General features: G+C 46.9%; 1 protein-coding gene across 1 annotated transcript; it reads right to left on the bottom strand.

The window, feature by feature from the left end:
• Nucleotides 1–8: 8 nt before the first annotated feature.
• On the bottom strand, nucleotides 9–13208 carry LOC141926813 (vitamin D3 hydroxylase-associated protein). Its single transcript, XM_074833215.1, has 15 exons — nucleotides 12696–13208; nucleotides 11586–11699; nucleotides 11098–11241; nucleotides 10620–10753; nucleotides 10092–10298; nucleotides 9504–9544; nucleotides 8734–8858; nucleotides 7826–7951; nucleotides 6967–7064; nucleotides 6207–6306; nucleotides 5597–5640; nucleotides 4912–4951; nucleotides 1637–1745; nucleotides 612–757; nucleotides 9–296 (listed from the first exon to the last, which is right to left on the bottom strand). Exons 1-15 carry the CDS (start codon nucleotides 12903–12905, stop codon nucleotides 168–170), a joined length of 1767 nt encoding a protein of 588 aa, XP_074689316.1. The 5' UTR covers nucleotides 12906–13208; the 3' UTR covers nucleotides 9–167.
• Nucleotides 13209–15076: the final 1868 nt, after the last annotated feature.

Raw genomic sequence — 15076 nt, 5'->3', positions numbered from 1 at the left:
ACATGAGATTTTTGCTATTTTTAAACAGCATTCATTGCCAGTTTATTGAAACAGTGGTTCTGAGTCTGCAGGTTGCTATCTACTTTGCTTTGTGCATCAGGTAGAAGGTGGCTGGAGTGAAGGGCTGGGAGTGAAAAGTCATCATAGTGAAGGCAGGTTCCCAGAAATCACACATTTCTCTTGGTGTTGTGAGCAAGTGTCTCCACCTCCTTCATGAAGCGAAGGCACAGCTCCTCCTGCCATGGCAAAGCCACACACTGGACGGCCACTGGCAGCCCCACAGATCCTTCCACAGCCTGCAAAAATTAAGCATGGTGCTGAGTCAGAGCACCAGAGCACCTGGGGAGGCACAAGAGCAAACACTGTCTTTTGACATTATAGGAAGAGAAGACAAAGGAAGACATGCAAGGGGACAGTGGGACAAGTTGTCAGGCTGATGTACACCAGCCTAGCTGCACCACATGCAGGGTAGTAATATGGTGTATGCAAACTACATTACTAAACAAGCTCCCACTCTCATCAGGAGATGTAGACAAGCCTTGGGACAATGTGCCAGAGGTGTCACTGTGCTAGTCATAACCTTCTAAGACTTAAGCTCCTTCCCTGCTGACCTCTTTCAGCCTCTTATCCCAAGGGTCTCCGTAGTGCCCTCGATAATGCTTCAGTTCTTCTTCATCATCTCTTGTGACCGTGCTGACTGGCACCACGCCAGCAGGGAAGTTTAAGACATTGTATAAATTGGTATAGGAGGTCGCAGCTGGAAAAGATCACACAGAGCACGCAAAATGGCAAAATTTGGTGTGCTGGGCCAGAAATGACTTTCGGATGATGATTTAGGTTGCAGGAATTGTAGAATGGAGTTGTTGGACCTGAAAGGACCATGAAACATGCTGCTTTCAAAGGGACTTTTGATGGTTTTAGAGCCACATGGCTGCTGAAACCAGAGAGAGACCCATGCCTTCACCTGTCAGTTAGGTGGAGGTTAGATCTACTCTGGGAGAGAGATACAAGTATTTGATCTGTTTCAGAGTCTGCATCTATGTCTCCCATACCCCAGGAGAAAATCCCAGCTATCTTTTCAAGATAATCCAGATGTCTGGTTTTGTAACACCATCTTGGGGATTCTGGATCCCAAAGGGCCATTGCTAGAGAGGTGGAGGATGCTGACTGTTTACTGGAAGCTATAAAAAACTGCATTTTTCTGCAAGTCACAGACAACAAGCCTTTTTGCTATCTGCAAAGTCTTGGGAAATGCAAGAGTCACATTCAGGAGAGCCTGGCCTTGTATTAAGGTCTACTACCCCTCTGACAAGTATCCTCACAGCCACTCTCTGCTGCAAGAGTAGCTCTTGGGCTTTCTATAGGACAGACAATGCAGGGTAAACTCACCCATGAATGGCTGGGACAGATGTGCCACTAATTTCTGCCCCATAATAATCCAAACACCTGCAGTTCAGATGAGGTGGGGCATGAGAAGACCCACCCAGAGGAGACCTCTCCTTTGCTTTCTTCCCCAGAGGGAAGACCAAGCATTGCACATGATGTGGGGAATGTCCAAGAGACCAAAATATCTTGCTCCAGCTCTGCCCACAAACACCACCATGGATGCATCCAGAGACACCTCAATGGAGATTACCAAATAGCTTCCCAGCGTAGCCATGGTTAAAGGCTGGCCCCAGCGCGGGACAAAGAATCACATCCAGCCTTAGCTTCCTCCATTTAGCGATGAATTCAGTGCGGTAAGCCTAGAAGGAAAGACAGAGGAGATGACAAACAATGTCTGTTGGACAGCAGTGGCAGAACAATGCCTATTGCATGGGAAAAGGAGAAAAAGGCCTTCCTGGATACAACTGAAAAATCAAATAAAATCTGAGCTGTGCTTTGAAAGAGACAATGGATTTTGTTCTTCCACCCTTAGGTTTCTTGTCAGAATACCATGTGCTGCCCAGACCTAGACATTAATGATAGGTGGGCATTTCAGAGTTGATTTCTTTGAGTACTAACTCAATCCTTTCTATGAACAGTTTTGTCTTTGAATTTTATTGAATGGAAATCAACAATAGTTTGAAGAATTATGTCTAGCTGACTAAAAAGTCAAATTTCCTAAAAGCTTTGGTTATTTTGGTAGAAGACTCTAGAAGACATGAATTCAAAATATTTTCACAAAACCTTTCATTCTGCATCAGGATACAGGTAAGAAAATGAAGTAGCAAGAGACAGCTAGGCAAGCCTGAGGTCTTCCCCCAACAATGCAGGAGGCACAGCTTCAGGCTTGTACTGTAGATCCAAGAGAGATCTAGATTCATAGTCTGGTTTAACGCAGCTTTGCTGAACATCAGGCAATGAATGAATCCATCCTAAAGAGCTGTTCCACTTTGTCTTAGTACATAGACATGGATGGACCACAGTATGGCTGCTTCTGCACCCATATTCTGGTTACCACGATACATTTGTCCCATGGTCCAGCCCCTGCTCTGCACAACTCTCTCACTCCAAGCTTTCTGTACAAGGGTCTTCTCCATCTCTCACAAAAGCCCCAGCCACGAGGCTCTTTTTTAGTCTGACCTCAATTTCCATCTGCAGTCTGAGATCCTGCCTGCTGAAAGTTCAACAAATGAGATGGGTTTCCAGGAAATACAGTCAGTGTAGCTAACCTGATTTTTTTTCTGAGAGAAAAGCTGGTCACTAGCCAAAAGTTTTGAATCAGCCCTTGTTTGCAGTAGATGAAAAAATGTGAATATGGTTTCACTGAAGAAAAATGATTCAAAATATCTCTGAGACCAACAAACTTTTTAAAGAGTTTTCTTTTTTTTTTTTTTTTTTTTTTTTTCCAGGGGCAGAGGAATCTCTTTTCACCTAAAAAAACCCCCAAACCCATTTCCTTCCAAACACTGCCACCAGCCCAGTGACCAGGCAGGTTTGCAGGAGTTTTTCCTCTGCGTGGTACAGGCTGGGGGCATGTTTCTTCTCAGAGAGGGTTGCGAGGGTGTCCCAAGGAACACAGATCCTGCCTTGTGGGAGGACACCAAAACAGCTCAGCTTCTTCAGCCTTGCAAAACACCAGCTGAAAGGATTGCTGTCTATAAATAGATCAAGGAGGAGGGAGGCAGTGGAAAATACCAGAGAGGAGAGGCGCTATTTAAGCTCAAGAACAAGAATAAAATGGGGATAAACTGGAAGTGAATAAACAGCATGGAAAATATGAAGGTTTCTAACAATCAGAGCAGGGAGGAGAGGAGCTGGCCAATAAAAACAAATGCAAGCATGTGATGGTGCAACTCGCCCCCCTCTCTTGGGCTGCTCGATGCTTAGTGCAATTTTCCCCTCCTGGGGCACATGCCAACCCAAGATCAATTGAGAAAGGCAGCAGACCAGAATGTTAAGGCACTCCTTTGACACACCTGATTTCTGTCTCCCCTATCACTTGGGAATGGACCACATGCCAACTCAAAATGGATTGGGAAAGGCAGTGGACCAGAGCATTAAGACACACCCTTAGCCTAGCTGGTTTCTGCCCCCCTCCCTTATTACTTAAGAAGAATAATAATAATCAATACCTCCTGACAGCCTCGTACATCTGTACTTGGGTTATGGCCCAAAGGGAGTGATAACAGAACTCCAAGATCTAGCAAGTTCTGGGCTTGTGCAACTGGTAGAAAGTACCAGAGTATTCCACCATCCGAGTTGTGCTGAAATGGAATACTATCTGATGAAAGCCAACTATCTCAGACCCTATAGAGACCCTAAGTGAGACCCTTTGAGCTCTCCTGGATTGCAGTGGGCTATGACCAGCAACTCCCCTGACCTGGGATACCTCTCAGGCACAGACTCCTCGAGGTTTGAAGATCATCTGCCCACAAAGCTGACGGAAGGCCAAGGTGAAGTCAGACTTCTTCTCAAGACTCAATTATCACCCATTGAGAAATACTGATGCACTGTGAGTATTTGCTCCAAACTTGAGAAGAGGGAAATTTTAATTATAGGCTAGCCTCTCCCATCTACCTCTTGACTTATTTATGTGCTTAAATATGCAAATTTGCCTTCACGAGTGTGGATGTCTATATATTTTACTGGATATCCAAATATTTCCATGCTCTCTGTATGTTTTGTGTTTATACATATATACATATATATACTTTGATTTAAAATACCTTGTAGTAAGTTAGTGTGAATCTTGTCATTCTCAAATCTGTAATTAGTCACTATTTTAATTATAACATATTCTACCAAAGCACCTTGTTAATCTTTAAACTGATTGATCATTAAGTACTGCTAAAATTTGACCTTTTGTCTACCTCACACTATTAATAAATCTTAAATTGCTACCAAATCACAACCGTGTCAAATATTTTCATCTGCGACAAAGCATAAAACAACTGGTTTTAAAGAGGAACCTGATCAGTTTGTGAGCAGCACTGGACTCAGTTGTCCAGGAGAACGTGTGCTGTCCTATGTTCCTGATCCCAAATGAGTTCATACAAAATCCACCTAAGCCAAAGAGTTCACAGCCACAATTTTTGACTCCTAAGGTCTCTGCTTGATATTTCAAGCATGGTCTTAGCTACTGACAATAGCACCTAACGTCTGAAATGAAGGATTTGCACCAAGAGATGGAAAGAAGAAAAAAATCTGTAGTGGCTGTTCTTATGCTATTTCTACTTAGAAAATGCAGGGCAAAGGATAATCTTTCCTCCCCATCCTCTAGTAAGTAGAGACCTCCAAATGAACAAGAGCCTTGAGCTCTTATCACTCCTTGCAAAGCTTGACTTTCAAAGAAAAACTCAGCTGCTTTATTTCCACATGATCCATTTCCAACCCCAAATCCATCACAGAGCTCAAAGCAATTGCTAAGAAACTTTGGGGATCTCTCACTATATTTAATAAGGGGGAAAAAAATAAAAATCACATTACCACCACTGCTGCATGTTGATCCCAAAGGTTTTTGGCAGACCTGGAAAAGTGGCAGAATTAATCAGCTTTGGGACTGTGGCAACAGAAAACAATTAACAAACTGCACAGACAGCCCACTGGTATGGAAACGGCATGACCCTTCCAGGAACAAGTTATAGGATCACCCAGCTGATTCCGCTGGGTTCATATGTGCTTACAGGTACATCAGAATTGCTTATGTCAAAAGCACACCACCATGTCTAGGTGCTCTGGCACCTAGACAAAGATTATGGCAGTCTTCTAAATTCACTTGCTCCCAGTGTGGTGTGTCTCCATCTCTCTTGGAGGGGCAGGTACTTCACACCACACTGTACCTGCATGCAGAGATCTCTGCATTAACTTGGCACATGATGCTCTGGGTATCAGAATCCACCTGATAGGGAAAGTAGCCTGTATCTCTCTGTGCTGATCTCCATGGAGATATCCCAGCCCTGACACAACAAGGATCCTTCAGCTCTTAAAATAATCTCTGGCTGCATAGCCCTGGATAACACTGTGCTAAGCTCAGGTGGTGCTGAGGCAGCATATACTCATCTGGCTCAGCCTGTGCTGCACAGCCCCATGACAGGGCTTTGCACAATAAGCTGGCATCTGCTGTGGACACATCCATGCGCAAGCACTTTCTCTAGAGTTACTTCAGTCTTACCCCACTCCACAGAGAGCGCTGAGATCCCGAGCAATTCGTGGGTACTTTCAGAGGGAAGAGAAAAACTTGAGGTTAGTCAACAACAGTGCAGCTGAAATAGCTGGTTACCATGTGATTGCATTTTGGGCACACTTCTTGGCCTAGCAGAAGTGTCTCTGAAGAACAAGTGTGGTTTCCAGTGAAGTAGTTTTACTCCCACATTAATTTATATATTTAATCACAGCCACCCATGCCAGTAAAGCTCTAGACCACACTGCTAACCCTGGAGGGCATCTTCTGGATGTGGGGATGCTGTTTAGATCCTTGTTAGTGATACCCATTCTCTTGGAACCCATTGCTGGATGAGCTGCATGGCTCACGGGTTCCTGAGAACAGATCACATTTTGACCTCTCCATGCAAAACTTCCACAAAAGGCTGTCAGACCCACTTGATAAGTTCAGCCTGGGTTTAGGGACTAAGTGTATTTAAGTGTATTTCAGTATGAAGCCTATCAGGCACTTAAAGCAGCAAAGCACTCCCAGAAAGGAGCAGCCTACCTCCCTGTACATGGAAATTTCCCCCACCTTGCAGATTTCCTGTTACACAGATGAGACACATCTGCACACTTACTATGGGTTTCAAAATGATAGCCAAGATCCTTTTCACCAGAGCAGGAAGCCTGTAAGTATTGAACTGGGATTTCAGGTTGGGATCCACGATGTCTCCTTTGCTGGAAGGGCAGAGAGTGAAGTCATGACAAGTCATCTGTGACAGAGCTACAGCAACAGCAGTGCTGTTTCCAAAGCAGGGTTTGTCTTAGAGGGGAGTTGTTAGAAGACAAAATCTCCCTGTCTCAATCTGAAACACTGAACAAGAGATGCTCATGTGGGGTTTAGATGCTCAGGTGTAAAGGTTCACTGTAAAAGTTATAGGGAAAGAAGTACTTTACTGCCTGTATTGTCAGTGCCATAAAGGCTCTGGAGCGCTTTGCAGCTGTGGGGCCACATACAACCCTGGGCATGTTTCACCTTGAAGTGAGTGAGCGGCTGCGTGGGTGTTTGGCCACTAGCCAGGGCTAAGCCACTGCACCTCCATAGGAAGTTCTATAATGTGTGATGTTTCCCATGTGCCATGGACTAGTCACACACATAAAACCAGTTGCCACAGCAATGCTGACACACGGTTTCTTATTACCCTACTGCATTATCCGTGTGTGTGAACTGCTCTTGTGAACTAGATGCTGCTCATGTTAAATTCATCCTTCCAGAAATTGCCTCTCTGATGCTCATTATTCAGTTTGCACCCACAAGAATATAAACACTCTGGATGCAGCCATTAGCTATACAGTGTCAAGTCTCATGGCCCACACTGAAATTGAGGTTTTACTCACAGGCAGTCCACCAGGCGAGCAGCACCATCTGAGAAAATCCCTCTGGTGAACAGCTCGTCTACCATGTAGTCAATCTTGGGCGGTGCAAAGGGAACAAGCTGCAAGAAAAACATCCTTGTGCAAGAGGCAACAAAGATGAATGATTCATAAAGCCCTCTGTGAACCTCCCTGATTCACTAGTGAGGGGAGTGGGACGTGCTGGGAAGCTTAGGCCCTCCTTGCTGCTGTAGGACAGCAAGACCCCATTTTCAAAGGGACCTGGGTTAGCAGCATCTGCCCACTGTCCTTTCGCATCTCCAAGGCATTGACACATATTATGACCTAGTACAGGCTGCACTCCTCTACACGTTAGAGAAGAATTTTTAGAGGCTTCAAAACACCAAGTATTTTTAATTAATTTGCATTATTGGAACAGCTCCCATATAGAAATCCCCATTGGTGGAACCACAGAATAATTTAGGCTAGATGAGGTCCCTGTGGGGTCACCTGCTCCAACCTCCTTCCCACTTACCCACCAAGAAATTTGTAAACTGCTTTTAACAGCTAGGGATTGTGGAAAATCTTGTGAGCTTGATATTTATGGGAACACCAAACATGATGGAAAAAACAGTGCTTTAGAAAAAGGGTGACTTGAAGATATCGGAAGGTGATTCTCCTGTCTGCTAGGCCAGGAATATAATCAAGATCGTTTCAGTTTGAGAAGCAAAGTGTTTAATTTGCCTTCCTCTTCGTGATCCTTGCAGCAGGGAGAGATGGTCCCTGTTTTATATGCAGCAAAAGTGGAGATGTGAAGTAACTTGTCCAAACTCTGTAAGGATCAGGATAACAGCTCCAGGCAACCACAGGCATGAAGACCCACCGTATGCCCTGCATCCTGGAGGAGCTTTCTTGTCTGCTGGATGGCCCGTTTCATGCTGGGTGAGGGCTGGAAGTAGCCATCTCCTTCATAATACCCAATCCGAAGTGGCTCTGAACTGGTGTAAACCTGTCAGAAGAGGAGCCATTACTTGCACACATAGGATGTACAAGATTGGACCATTCCCATGGCTCAGGGAGGCAGCAACTAAGGTCTCCTGGGTGGGAGGAATGATGGGAGCAATAGGGCTGGTGGAAAGCAGTGTTGTCCAGAACATAGGTCTGCAGCAGTGGTCCTTGGTATGGTCTTTCTGACACCTCCTCTTGCCATGTGAGCATGTCCCAAATTTGAGACAGCACGTGTGACAGCACCTGTACAGACCACATGCCTGGCTAGGAACAGAGTTCAGGGGCCTGTTCCTCTAGGGTAAGCCACTGGTCTTTATTGTCTGGGTGTCGGGGACAACTGAAAGATCCTAGGATCCTAGAACCTGAGCCAGAAAGACATGATTAAATGGCAGAAGCAGAGACCTAATGGCAAAGCGCAATGATTTCTTAGGTCAGTGACTGTTAAATCAGGGTCTCTAAGTAAAGGTGTGAGGGGTGAATGCCTTCGTAGAAATCAGCACCTTTAGGGATTGGGCCGGGATGGAGCCAACAAGCTTGTTTTGGACATTGCTGGGAAGGGAAGGAGTCAGTATCTGGCAGGTCTCATCAGAGCAAGCCAATGAGGGCCTGCCAACCCTGCTGTGTGGCTGCTTCTTGTTGTTGCTCGTGCTGGGTGTCCTCTGTTCAGGACACTTGATTCCCTGGGTCCTTCACTATCTTGAGATGTGAAACCAGACAGGAATCTCACAAGATCTCACTTTGTTGCTGGGCAAATGGAGACATGGCACTGCCTCTGAGCCTTACCTCCTCATCAAAGGGGAGTGGGGGTACGGTGGGGTCCAGCCGGAACATCTCCTCGCAGAGCAGCGCCTTCATGCAGAGGGCCAAGCTGTCCACATCTCTCGCCATCGGCCCCAGCATCCCTGTCACTGCAAGCACGAAGGTCCTATCACTTCAGGCAGATGGGATGGTGCTGTCTCACAGTTACTACTTGGGGCCCAGCATGGAAGAGTTTCAGTCAGGCCAGGGAAGAGGAATGGGGAACAAGTGTAATGTGCAAGAAGTGAGCAAGGAGATCCAGCAGGGACAATCTGTAAGTCTCAGAGCAGAGGCAACCTGCTGAGGCTGACCTGGGCCAGGCTGCTGTAGACACAGGTCCTGCCCAAGAGGAGGGAGGACTGCAGCCCTCCTGCCAACAGCAATACCTCCTGCCAGCAGCTGATGCCAGCACAGTCTCCTGGAAGTATCTCCAGTGAAATAACCTAGGCTTTTGGGATGCACATCTCACATTTCTCACTGCTATGCACTGCACTGCCTGAATGGGTGTTGCTTCAGTTCTGCTCAGATTCACTACTCTCCTGCTCAGATTCAGCTACTGAATTCCACTGTCCAGAATGGAATAAATGGTGCAAAAAGGTAATAGCACAAGGCAGGCCCTGGTCTGCTAGATCATTGGTTTTCACTGGCCATGACACACATAATCGAGCAAGCACATTTGCTGGAATTTCAGCAGTAGGAGGAGATGTAAGAAGCAAAGGTTTGACAGTAGTGACATGTCATCTGGATGGACTTACCTGACTTCATTCCTGTGATAGGAGAAACTGCACCCAGTTTGCTAGGAACATAATAGGAGAAGCAGATTAGCAGCAGCTCTTGCTGTAAGGCAGGTCACCATGCTGAGTTGCTCCCAGTCAACATCTAGAAGGGCAAAAGGTCCTGCAAAGACTTGACACTTTCTAGGCTGGGAAGACTTCCATGGGCTGTAAGCTGCTAGGGGCTAGAGACAGCTTTTATAATCAATTTTCCTGATGCATCTAATTCCTCATCTGCAAACAAATCACGTCTGATAAACAGAAAACTCTTACAAGTAAAGCAAGGGCTGGAAAACATCTGAAAAGGAAATTACCCTGTAGTGTTTGCTTTCAGCATCCTGGCCAGGGCTATTCAAAGTTGAATAAGTCTTTGCTGTGTTAACAGATGTAGACCACCACATGTCATTAATGGAGCCCTTAGCCCTCCCTGACACAAGGAACCAGGCAGGTTAGGGTGCTAACTTAAACCTGGAGAAAACCACGGACACTATTGCCAAGTTTGATGCATTGTGGGGGACACTTTGCAGTCTCCACGGTGGGTGGAAGAAGAGGACAGATGTTGGGATGTACCTGATCCTGTTGCCGGTGGGTTTGAGCCCACACAACCCACAGAAGCTGGATGGCAGGCGGATGCTGCCAGCCACATCCGACCCGATGCCCAGGATGGAGCCTCCCCCTGCAATCAGAGCTCCCTCCCCTCCTGAGGAGCCCCCGGGGCTCTTCTGGTGGTTGAGAGGGTTCAGCGTCTGGCCGAAGATGAGGTTGCTGCAGTCATAGCTGGGGAGATCAGCAGATGAGTGAGGTATTTCTGTCTCTGGAAACCATAAATACAGGGCACAGAGCATCTATACAGGGATGAGTGTGGAATTAATCCTAGCAGGTAGAATCAGCATGAAGTTGATTTGTTGGGACAGCTGAATTTAAGAAGAAAGAGGCATCAAATATAAAAAAAATAATTTCAGATTGAGAAGAGGAGGCAATTAAGTCAACGTGCATGATTAGCTTGGACAAGGGTGGAAGCTTGTGCATGCTGGCCCACCCTCTCTCAGATAGCAAGAGTCACATGTCATAGGCACATGAAGGAGAACACGCGATTACTTTATCATCGTCTGTGGGATGTTGGTTTTCACAAAGGGGATTGCCCCCTGGCTCTTTAGAACCTGGACAATGACGCTGTCTTCTTCCTTCACTTGGCCCAGAAACTTCACCATCCCTCCAGAAGAGACGTGGCCCTTGGGGATGGGAAGCAAAGCTCTTTAGATACCAGGAAAGATGCTGTTTGGAGCTGTAACAATAACAGACTTAAGTTCTGATGCCTCCTGCGACAAAGTTCCAACCTAATTTTTCTCACAGGCAGAACAGGACCTGACTATCCCAGGGAAAACCAGATCAGAGCAGGCTAGAAATTTCTGCAGAAAACAAAATTTTCATCAGAAGAAAGGCAGGTTTGTTGGTCCCCCAATATTTGGTCCAGAACATCCTTGTCTGAGGGAACTCTTAGCCAGTCCTGATGGGGATGGGATATCCTGGCCTGTTCCCAGCCCCAGGCTAAGAGGCAGGGGAATTAGGGATGTACCTTGCAGTTAATGTGGTCCTTGATGCTGATGGGAATGCCATAGAGCAGCCCCTTCTCCTTTTGCTTCTTCAGTTTTTGGAGTTGATCCTCACAGTCATGAATGAAGTCTATCACGCAGTTCACTTCCCGAGTCACCTCCAAAGCCTCTCCATAACAGAGAGGAGCAGCAAGACAGAGGAATGGACAGAAGGAAGGAAACAGTGTTTAAACTGAGTTTTCAAGATGAAAATTCAATCTCCTCAAACCTCCAGTATTCATTATTCAGATCTTACCTATAAACTTTAGATGTTTCTTGCTGGGATAATTTTCTGCCCTGGATCTCTGTCCTACTTATTTGCTCATAAACCACCCTTCAGACATCACAGTATTTACAAACTGTAATCCCCAGCATTGCCAGTTCTCTCAGCAAATGAGCTGTTTTTTAATTTGAAAGTCCCCACTGCAGAAGAGCCCTGCAGCATCTCTCCCATGCTGGAGGTACCACTCACTTTGCCCATGTAGGAGTAGAGGACACTTTCTGGGGACAAGGACCCCTCCTTCAGCTTCTCCACCAGCTCCACCATTGTCAGCGAGAGGACATGTGCAGTCTGGGTTCCTGGGTTCTGCAAAAGGTAGTGGGTGGAGAAGGAAGAAAACAACAGAAGAGGTTGGTGTTGAGGTTGCAAATACCCAGTTCTAACATCTGTCCAGCAATAACCTTGAATGGACAATTTTAGGAGACATTCCCTGTAGAAATGCAAACCTCCCACATAGCACTGCATGTGCTGGAGTGGGGAATTTGCTGACGGGGAATTTGCTGAGTCTTAGTTCATAAAAACAGAACCAAAACAGGCAAAAAACTGCTTCTTGACTGGAGAGTTGCCTGAATCCGTAAGAGAGGTTTGACCTGTCTCTGTTTACTCTCCTAGAGGCCTTCACCCCCCTTCTAACTCAGAGACAATGTGTTGAATAGCAATTCAACCAGCTAAAGTTTTACAAAATTTATCATTAACATGGTAAAAAAAAAGTGTGTGGGCTGTTTGCAACCTTCTCCCCCAAGAAAAGAGTATCAGTGCGTATTTATTATGGGTTTAAGACAAATCCCAAATCCAAGGATCTGACCTCCTAAAATCCAGGTGCTTCTTTATCTGGGCATGGGCAGGAGGAAACAGCTTTTGGTCACCAATGTGCAGATGTTGGAGGGATATGAAGCCCCCTCCGTACTTTGAGGATGATGGGGCAGACAGGTCTCTATGGAGGGGCAGAGTTAAGGAGGATGGGAAAGGAAAGGCTTGACAGTAGGGACAGATGAGGAAAAAAGGGCATAGGGAGGTCTAGGGTGGTGATCCGATTCAAGAGGGTCACAAACTCTGATCCACCTTTCATCCTCAGGATTCCCTCAGCAGGGCCGTATTAAGAAATACTTCATTTACGCTGTCTTTACAGGATTTTTTTTTGTGACAATGGAGGGTGGTAATACTCAAAAAAATTGGTGACAATCCAAAACGTGCACATACCCTAACCACCATTCAAAGAGGGATTGATCAGCACTCCCCATTTCTTTGGTTACCCAAAATGCAATCCCTTCCTCCCCCCCCCCCCACCTTCCCCCAAATTACCTTTTGTTTAAACCTGTGAGCTGCCTTCTCCATTCGCTCCAGGGCCAGATCCCGTGTCCTCCTTGCCTCCTCCATCTTCTGCTGGATCTGCCTACGTCCCAGCCATTTCAGCAGCACAACAGCTGCAGCTGAACTGCAGAGCAGAGCCGAGAGAGTGCGAGGATCTCCCCACAATGGATCTAGGACCTGCCACAGTCGCTCTTGGGTCATGATTTATCTCCCAGTCCTTCCTGTTCCGGACCAGTTATGGACACCTGAGTCTCCCACCTTCTCCTAAGGAAGACTGATGAATGGAGACTTTGCGATTGCCTGCTGTGCAAGATCAGCTCTGAAGCACAGTTGCATTAACAAAGTCCAGGAATGAACTTTTTAGACCGTGGACTTTGAAAGGGTCTGTATGCTGGAGAAGAATTGTGGGTTGGGCTGCAAAGCAGTGTGCTCAACTCACACTGGGTTTGGGCGGGGGGGTGTCCCCCAAGGTTGTGTCTTCCCAAGCCACTGGCTGCTGCTGTACCTCGCTACACACAGGGGACAGAGCTGATTAACAAAGCCAAATGTCTGCAAAACCCAGGTCTGGGCTATCCCTACTATACACATGTCTAATAATTAATTCTCACTTAAGCCCATTAACTAGAGGTGCTCAGTTATCACCTCTGTCCCTAATGCAACAGCATGTGCAGCCCTTTGAGCCTGGGACTACATTGCACTGCCTGTCTTGGGCAACCTGGTGCTGGGGGTGAAATTGCACCCATAGGAGAGGAGGGAGCTCAGGAGAACCAAGGGTATGAAGGTGCAAGCACACAAAGATAGTGTGGAAGGAGCTATCTGAAGATGCCTTCGAAGAGTACGACTGCTCTGGGTCATTTTCAAGTCAAGTCCCTTTGAAAAGCATTTTGGCAACCCAGATCAGGGGGTGAACACTTTTGGGACATCCTCTCTGATGGACCCAGTATCCTATCTGCTCTCCAGTTTCTAAGCCATCTTCTAGCCAGCACAAGGCAAAGGAGCTGGACTATGCAGCCTTGCCAGCCCTGGGAGCTGCCCCTTGCCATGGGTGCTCCCCACCCATGGGACTGTCCCCAAGAGTACAGAAAGGAGGGACTGAAAAATCAAACTTCTTTCAAAGCTCAAGGGTCTGCAAGCCTACAGGGAATGAACAGATGTCTCTGAAAATTCATTGCTAAGATGCAATGCAGCATTGACATGTCTAGAGAGATGCTGGTTCTGCTCCAAGTAGGGTAGCAGAGCTTGAAAGGAGGCTGCATCCAGGGTAATCGTTGCTCTCTGATGGAAATAATCTTGTTTGGGGACTGAAAGCCAGTGATTGTGCTGCCATCATGTTACCTTGCCTGTTACAGACACATCCCCGTGGGATTATTCCTGTGGCAGCAGGGAGGGAGCTCAGGGAAGAAGCAAGACCTCATAGAGAAACTGGTTGCTGACCGAAAAGGTGAGGAGGATCCTCCCTGTTTAGCCAGGACAGAGAGCAAAAAGAGCCAAACAACTCAATGTGGATGTCACCAACTTCTCCCCACTGACTGTGGGGATGTGGCCTTCACTGCCCCATCCCAGCTTTAAGCTTCAGTCCTGCCGTTCACACCGACCTCCTTCTGTCCAGGTTGGGCTGGGAGTAGCCTGCAGCTGGCCCTTTTTGGCAACCTGAAGTCCCCAAAGCCACACAGCAGCTTTGGCCCTGCCCGGTGCACTGTCCCGTGGCAGTGGCCACAGCTCGCTGGATATCTTCACTCAGGGCTTCCAGTGAGGAGCATTTACTGGTTCAGGTCCACTGGTGTCCCCGTCGTTTGGACCCCTGCACCCTGCCCACCTCTGTGCCAGGGAGAGAACGGTTAAACTAACAGAGTGATGCAGTGCTCTCCAGCAGCATGGGCACACGCTGCAATATCTCCCCTGGGGCAAGCTCCTCCAGGCTTGAATTTTAAAATGCAAACAGATAAACGCTATCCAGCATTTTCTCTGTGGGCAGGAAGCACCTGCAACCGATGAAAAACCCCATGCATGTTCCTCTGGGGCTTGGCTTTATGTAACATTCAGTCCTGGGATGCCTGGAGCTCCCTCCCTCCTTTTTTCAAAGCCTGCTGATAAAGAGTCAGGGTCCTGGGGCTGCTTTCTCCTAGGCTGGGATAAACCTCTCTGCCCAGCCCTTGAAAAGACCCCATTCTTTTGCATGACTCTGGTTTAAACAATACTGCATTAAAAAAACATAAATTCTGCCAGAGCTTTGTGACAATCCAATTGTGACATTGCTGCATTGGGAAAACACTTTTGCATTGTGGTATCCCTTTCTGGGGCATACTTGGAAACCTGCTGGGAGCAGCAGGTGCTGCCAGTCCCGGTGTCAGTGGCTGCAGGCAGCTGGAAAA

Source organism: Strix aluco, chromosome 8, assembly GCF_031877795.1.
Source record: "Strix aluco isolate bStrAlu1 chromosome 8, bStrAlu1.hap1, whole genome shotgun sequence".
Lineage (NCBI taxonomy): Eukaryota > Metazoa > Chordata > Aves > Strigiformes > Strigidae > Strix > Strix aluco.
Note: the sequence above shows the minus strand (reverse complement) of the source record. Positions and strands in the feature narration are given on the sequence as shown.